General features: G+C 44.6%; 1 protein-coding gene across 1 annotated transcript in view; it reads left to right on the forward strand.

Moving 5' to 3' along the window:
• Nucleotides 1-403: 403 nt before the first annotated feature.
• The window catches only part of LOC134468764 (potassium channel subfamily K member 2-like), a 38,284-nt gene continuing 30,842 nt past the window's right edge, over nucleotides 404-7,845 (forward strand). The window contains exon 1 of the mRNA XM_063222638.1: nucleotides 404-572. Coding sequence (XP_063078708.1) covers nucleotide 572 — 1 coding nt within the window. The 5' untranslated portion in view covers nucleotides 404-571. The remainder of the gene's footprint in view (nucleotides 573-7,845) is intronic.

The following is a 7,845-nucleotide window of genomic DNA, read 5'->3' on the forward strand; positions in this document are numbered from 1 at the left end:
CTATATGATATATTATATTAAGTGTCCCTAGTGGCAGACATATAATATCTATGCAAAGTGTGTGTGTGTGTGTGTGTGTGTGTGTGTGTGTGTGTGTGTGTGTGTGTGTGTGTGTGTGTGTGTGTGTGTGTGTGTGTGTGTGTGTGTGTGTGTGTAGGCTATTGAGCAGAGGCGTGAGGTGTGCACCCACTTGGACATCTTTTTCTGGGAATCTCTCTCTCTCTCTCTCTCTCTCTCTCTCTCTCTCTCTCTCTCTCTCTCTCTCTCTCTCTCTCTCTCTCTCCGCGTACCCGACACGAACGCGATGTTCTGGTAAATACATCGCTAGAGCGCAATAAACTGGTGGCGCGAAGGGAGGAGTGCGCGTGTGTATGCGTATGTGTGTGTGTGAGCGAGAGGAGGAGGAGAGGAGGCAGGTGTGTATGCCAATTGACAGGTCCGTCCGCAAGCTCCAGCCGTTCACGACGCCAGAAGCACGAGAGGAGAAACGAAGCCCCGAAAGTTATTTCTCCCTGAACACGAGACTGAAGCTGATGTCTGCCCGCGAGGACACGGTACCCGGCACGGCAGAAGTGAGTGACGGCTGTCTGGAGCACACACGCACACGCACTCTTGTTGCACGAGGTAGCTCGAGGGTAGGCTACCCGAGCCCTCGCCACAATACCAGCGCCAGCCGATTGAGGAAAATATTTCGTAAAATAGAGTGGAGTGAAACGGGTTGTTTATGCAGTGTTATGGTTTGCATAATAGCCGTTATATATTCGTTGATGTGCTATGGTTTGCCTAATAGCTTTTACATGTGCGTTGATGGTATGTATGATCATCTGTATATGATGATGCAGAAGTTTAATGCAGTAGTGCTTCGCTGTGTTTATTACCCGTTGACGTTTCTACATGACAGATGGTGGTTTGTTACGTGTATTCATAAACGTTGCTGCGCAATTTCAGGAAATTCTCGTGCAGTAACGTGAGATAAATCCGGTAATTGTGAAACGCGGTGCATGCGATGTGGCTGTAGATGTGACGAGTGTTGATGTCCGCCGACACGTATTACGTAAAAGCCTGAAAAACTCTTCTCTTCTCTTCTCTTCTCTTCTCTTCTCTTCTCTTCTCTTCTCTTCTCTTCTTCTCTGTTTCTTGTGGAGCGCTTCTCCACAGTTGCTATAAATGTGTGTGTGTGTGTGTGTGTGTGTGTGTGTGTGTGTGTGTGTGTGTGTGTGTGTGTGTGTGTGTGTGTGTGTGTGTGTGTGTGTGTGTGTGTGTGTGTGTGAGAGAGAGAGAGAGATAATTCAGGGCAGGTGACTGCTCTCTCTCTCTCTGTGAGTAGTAAAGTAGATAGCCACGCGGGCACTGCTCTTTTTCCTCACACACTGCGGAACACCTGCCCTAAAACACACACACATACACACACACACACACACACACACACACACACACACACACACACACACACACACACACACACACACACACACACACACACACACACACACACACACACGCATGATTTGATATTGATCTCTGTGTTTGTATGTGTGTGTGTGTGTGTGTGTGTGTGTGTGTGTGTGTGTGTGTGTGTGTGTGTGTGTGTGTGTGTGTGTGTGTGTGTGTGTGTGTGAGTGTGTGTACAGGTGCTCCCCACCTTCACAAGAATCACTGTGAGGTGTGGAGAACAGAAGGGAACAGAATGGAGCGGAGCAGAACGTGCTGACTTGTTTTCCAGGGTTCACTGATCTACACACACATGCACACACGCACGCACACACACATATAAACACACACACACACACGCACGCACACACACATATAAACACACACACACACGCGCGCGCACGCATGCGCACACACATATACAGAAGGTGCTGTCCTGCTTACAGGGATCACTGGATCTCTCTCTCTCTCTCTCTCTCTCTCTCTCTCTCTCTCTCTCTCTCTCTCTCTCTCTCTCTCTCTCTCACTCACTCACTCACTCACACACACACACACACACACACACACACACACACACACACACACACACACACACACACACACACACACACAGCATGCTGTTAACAAGGATCAGTGATTACAATTCATCAATATCCCCACTATAACATCAATATCCTTCCTAAGGGACAAGACCGTGTGTGTGTGTGTGTGTGTGTGTGTGTGTGTGTGTGTGTGTGTGTGTGTGTGTGTGTGTGTGTGTGTGTGTGTGTGTGTGTCCGTGTAGATCTGCGATGAACCCTGAATGACCTCTGGCGGTGTGTGTCCTCAGAGAGTGTTTGCCAGCAGAGTGACAACTCTGATGTCCTTGGTGTGTGTGTGTGTGTGTGTGTGTGTGTGTGTGTGTGTGTGTGTGTGTGTGTGTGTGTGTGTGTGTGTGTGTGTGTGTGTGTGTGTGTGTGTGTGTGTGTGTGTGTGTGTGTGTGTACCCCCTCAGGGGGCTGCTGTGAATGACACAAACCTGTTTCCCTCTTAATGGCCTGGAACATCACAGTGGCCTGCTACAGGTGTGTGTGTGTGTGTGTGTGTGTGTGTGTGTGTGTGTGTGTGTGTGTGTGTGTGTGTGTGTGTGTGTGTGTGTGTGTGTGTGTGTGTGTGTGTGACGGCTCAGTATCCAGTCTGCTGCAGCTTGTTATTGCTGCTTAATTTCCTTACGGATTAATTCATTTCCTCCATTAAACTAAACTACACATTTCCTGTTTAGCTATTTCCTGTCTGCTATATTGATATTCTGCTTCATTTCTACTTACTCTCTACTATGGATTTCTTTTTAATCTCTTCTCTCTTATCTACTTCACACAGTAGGTTTCACTACACAAAGCAGTCTACAATATATTTCTATTCAATCTCTGACCTATAGATTTCTTTTTTAACCTCTACATTTCTGGCAGAACTATTTCAGTCAAAAAATAGAATGGGATTTCTTTATTGTAAACAAATGGTCTCCAATTATTTTCACCCAAGGGCCACATTGTGTAGCGCAAATGAGGCTCAGGGCTGAACAAATCGCCCGGCCGCATGGCCACAGAGAGCATACAAGCATGTTTTGGTAACACTTTCTATGACGCCCATATCGATAGCGCATTATGAGCGTATTTATTACAAATTATAATGCACATTATAATTACTTACAACGCATTACGACTACACCGATGATGTTTCATGATGCTTTATGTTAACAGTAATGAAGAGCCATGAATCTAGCTTATAACACTTTCCAAGGGTATTATGAGTGCTCATGACTGGATATAAACTACAGGCTGCCTGATGGGGTTTACAGTACATTATGATGCATTATAGATGTGCATTATACAGTGCATTATAGATGCATCCATATGAACTTCACTTTACTTAGAGCACACAATGGCGACTTATGATCTCATATGAAACATTATAGCAGTGTATGAGCCCTTATGACAGTTTAGCATCCAGGTCTGTACATAGAGGGGTATAGGTACTCATAATGTTCTATAAGCCCCATCGGGCAGCCTGTAGTTTATAGCCAGTCATGAGCACTCATGACACCCTTAGATTTATAAAGTATTATAAGCTAGATTCTAGGTTATTATAACTGTTAATATAAAGCATCATGAAGCATTATGAGTGTAGTCATAATACGTTGTAAGTAATTATAACGTGCGTTATAATTTGTTATAAATGCGCTTATAATGTTGGCTTTAAGTAAAGTGTTACCCATGTTTTCATTTGTTCCAACCTCATGGCGGGCCAAAAGTTTGCCATGCCCATTTGGAGACCACTGTAAACCATTAATTTGGCAGTATGGCTTTGTTCAGAGGAGCCCCCCTATTTCCATGAGCACCATGAAAAAGCAGAAAGTCAGGGGGTGCAGCATTTAGGGAATTCTTGTCACTACAGTACCGGAAGAGAGAAATATTTCCTTCACGAACAGAGCCAGGTGACATGACAAGCGAACGTGCCATGTCATACATGACAAGGCGGAGCAGGGGAGGAGGTGGATAGCAAAAACTACGCAGCATACTGTTGAGGGGAACAGGGTGAAATTTAAAAGATGCATCGAAGGTGTGTGGCCAATCGCTAGGGAAGACAGATAATCAGCTGAGGGGATACACCTGGATCAATTAGTAATGGGATGAGAGGTGAGGGGAAAGCGGCAAGCTTCTTGATTAAGGCCTGGCCACATTTATCAACTGTATACAATGCAATATGTCCGTCTTCTGGACTACTACTATTGTACATACGTTGTCTCTCTACTATATATAAACTATTATTTTTATCTATTATATATTTAGTAATATAAATATACAGGCCTATATATATATATTCTGTACGCTACACTGTTATATATTTTTTGTTTTGTCAGTACTGTACTATATATTTCCATTATGTCTATTACAGCAGCCTTATAAGTTTGCATAGTGTGCCTGAACACCACACACTACGTACACAAACAGTCTATTTTTTTGGTAAATTTCAACACGCTGTGATTCCATTATATTTGTACTCCCTGACATTCTATTCACTCTGTGCTATGTTTTGGTTGGTGACATGTGTTCATGTTCCGCATTGCTTGCAACAGCTGGAGTTGTCATGGGTAATGTAGCACGTTAGGGATGTGGCGCATTGTGAGTATTGTAGCCAGCATGGAGGTGTGCTTGGGGAGTTGTGCTAGTAGGCATGTTCTGCACTGAATTTTGTCGATCAAAAACTGCAGACCACGCCAGCGAGAACTTCCTGGCATGGCATGGATGTTTTCAGTTTGTGGAGTATGGCGTGCTTTTATCCAGATAGTTTGTTGGATTCTTGGGTTTGGGTGCTCTTTAGTCCAAGGTATAGTACTTCCAGGATCAAAAAATGAGAATAAATTCTCTGACTAAGGCACTCCAAATTAAAATGTCTTTATTAATATGACAGGTCCTACATGGACATATTAAAAACAAGGCCCACGCGTAGCGGCATGAGTGCCTTCTTCAGGGCAGTGATGATCCATGGCGTGGATGTTGCTAACACAGTGTATGCAAAGTCGAACACAAATTTGAACGAAACGATGAGCGCAAACCAGTTTGATCGATGTAGCACAACACATGTAAGGTGTGTAAGGAGTGCCTTGCATTAGGGGTGCATTAGTGTGTTACAGCGCATCTACAGACGTAAGTGAACCTTTGGCCAACCAGTTCAAGGGGTGCGTCACTGTGGTGGCAGTGTATAGACCCTTACAGTGAGCCTCAACAGAGATAAGCAACTGCAGGAGTTGCACGGTCCGTCTGCAATCGCTTGTATGAGAGTTTGACACCATGTGACATGTCGTGTCTTTGTCACAGCAGGACGGAATTTGGTCAAGTCGAACACAATTTCAAACCATCATGCAACATTCCTAGAATGCATTGCTGTCTATCTATGCATGCAGTCGTTACGCAATGTCAAATGCGCCTTATAGTTCAGCAACGGCGCCTGTTGCTTACGGTCGCTAACCACTGTTGATGTTATAGATCTGCGCACGAGGTGTCATGTCGTTAGCTACATTTGGCTACATAGCTACAAGGCTACAGTACAGTAGTCAGACTGCAGGCATTGTGCTGCGAGTGCTAAACTGATGTAGTGTTTGTTTGCAACTTACTAATTCAGTCATTGTAGCTTCATTTATTTACACAGACTAGAAAGAAAGTGTTCGTATTCCACAGAATATTGTCAGTTTGGCTCTCGTAAACTACCGGAGAACTGTGCCGCCACGAGAAGAAGGAAGTATCGAGACGACCAATCACAGCGCCTTTTCTCTGCGACCTTCGCAACCGTCTGTCGCGTAGTCAGGATTTTTTTGAGGCGCGCGACGACGGTTGCAGAGCCTCTGCGCGGGGGGTGTGGTCGCGCACAGACGGTTGCACAGGCTCTGCAACCGTCAGCGCCAATAAGTATAAATTGGCCTTAATGTTGTGCATTATATGCAGAGAGGAAACGTCTCTGTTATGTGCAATGTAGTGCATTATGGGTAATGAAGGGCATTAGGTGTGATATGGTGCATTGTGGGTATTATAGGCAGTGTTGAGGCACGCTTTTGGAGCGGGCAGAGACAGGCAACCCATCAGTGAAAATATACTGTATTTAGAAGCAACCCATAGGGAAAATATAGGCTACAGAACTTGTATGACTGTATAAATCGTATATGTGTAAAAAAGGGGAATGGGACACTTTTATAGGATGTAAAAACACAAACACATTCCATGTACAATGTTTATAGGTTGTAGTACATGCCATGTATACATGGGTCTTTCTCACGTATGGGATATGTACGTACTCTATGTGTGCCTTACGTAGGAGGAGGACGGAATTATATGCCATATAAGACTCGCATATGAACATTTTTGTAATTGTACATTTTTCATATGACAGGCAGATAGACAGATGGACTAGTAGACAGACAGACAGACAGACAGACAGACAGACAGACAAGCAGAGAGACTGACAGGCAGGCAGACAGACAGACAGACAGACAGACAGACAGCCAAGCAGAGAGACTGACAGGCAAACAAACAGACAGGCAACAGGGAGGCAGGCAGGCAGGCAAGCAGACAGACAAACAGGCAGGCAGGCAGGCAGGCAGGCAGACAGCCAGCCAAGGAGAGAGAATGACAGGCAAACAAACAGACAGGCAACAGGGAGGCAGGCAGGCAGGCAAGCAGACAGACAAACAGGCAGGCAGGCAGGCAGGCATGCAGGCAGGCGGAAAGACAAACAGAGAGGCAGACAAACAGATAGGCATATAGACTGACAGACAGTCTAGTATACAGACAGGCAGGCAGATAGACAGGCAGACAGAGAGGAAGACTAGGAGTCAGACAGACATTCACTCTCACTCATGTGGGGTGACATGTATGTCAATGTTTGTGAATGGGCAGCTGCAAGGCCAACTACAAGGGTCTTAAAGACTGGCTCCTAACCAGTCAGTACTCAGTTATTGGAGAGTGCTGTGGAAGTTTAAGGTGACTCTTAACCTCTTAATATGTCTTCATATTGCAATCTTTCTGTCACGCAATGCTTAGGTTCATTTTATAGTGTCCTGTGGTGTGCTCTTATAGGAGGAAAAAAGTTTTTTTTATAAATGAAAACACATATTAAGGTTAAACACAATGTCATTATCAAGTTAGCATGAGCTCAGATGTCAGTCATGTATACAAAAGGATTAAAATGGCCATAATGCAGTGAATTCCCTGTGGTGTGACTCAATTTTCCTGCGGTGTGACTATGCCTATGCAATGTGTTGATGCAAGACACATTTTGCCAATTTTTTTTCCATTTTTCTCCAATTTTTATCTATCATTTTTTTCAGGAATTTGAAAAACTTTTTTTTGTTTTGCGTTACGCCATTAAACGTAAACCACCCACACACAGAATGTAAACATCAGCTACCACACTGCAGAACATCAGACCACCATCTCACCGCTACACACACACACACACACACACACACACACACACACACACACACACACACACACACACACACACACACACACACACACACAGTGGCAGCCCCAGGGGCGTTGCTAGACCTATTTTACAGGGGCACGTGCCTGGGTATTGATTTATTGTGCCCCGGTATGAGTTTAACAAAAGAAAACAACAATCTTGCTATCTTGGAGTTTAGCTCAAGTTTAGCATACAGAGCAATCTACCGAATGTGCACAAAATAGTGTACATGCACTACTTACAATAGTACAATTAATTTAAAAGCTTTCTAAAATAAATAACAAAACAAAAATTTTGCCTGCACACTTTGCGCGCTAGCATTATCTCTTGGTGCCCTTCTGTGCCCCTGTATAGCATTGGGTCTGCTGACGCCCCTGCGCAGCCCTATGGTGAATAACTCTCCGGGCACTGGCG

This window comes from Engraulis encrasicolus, chromosome 18, assembly GCF_034702125.1.
Source record: "Engraulis encrasicolus isolate BLACKSEA-1 chromosome 18, IST_EnEncr_1.0, whole genome shotgun sequence".
Taxonomy (NCBI): domain Eukaryota; kingdom Metazoa; phylum Chordata; class Actinopteri; order Clupeiformes; family Engraulidae; genus Engraulis; species Engraulis encrasicolus.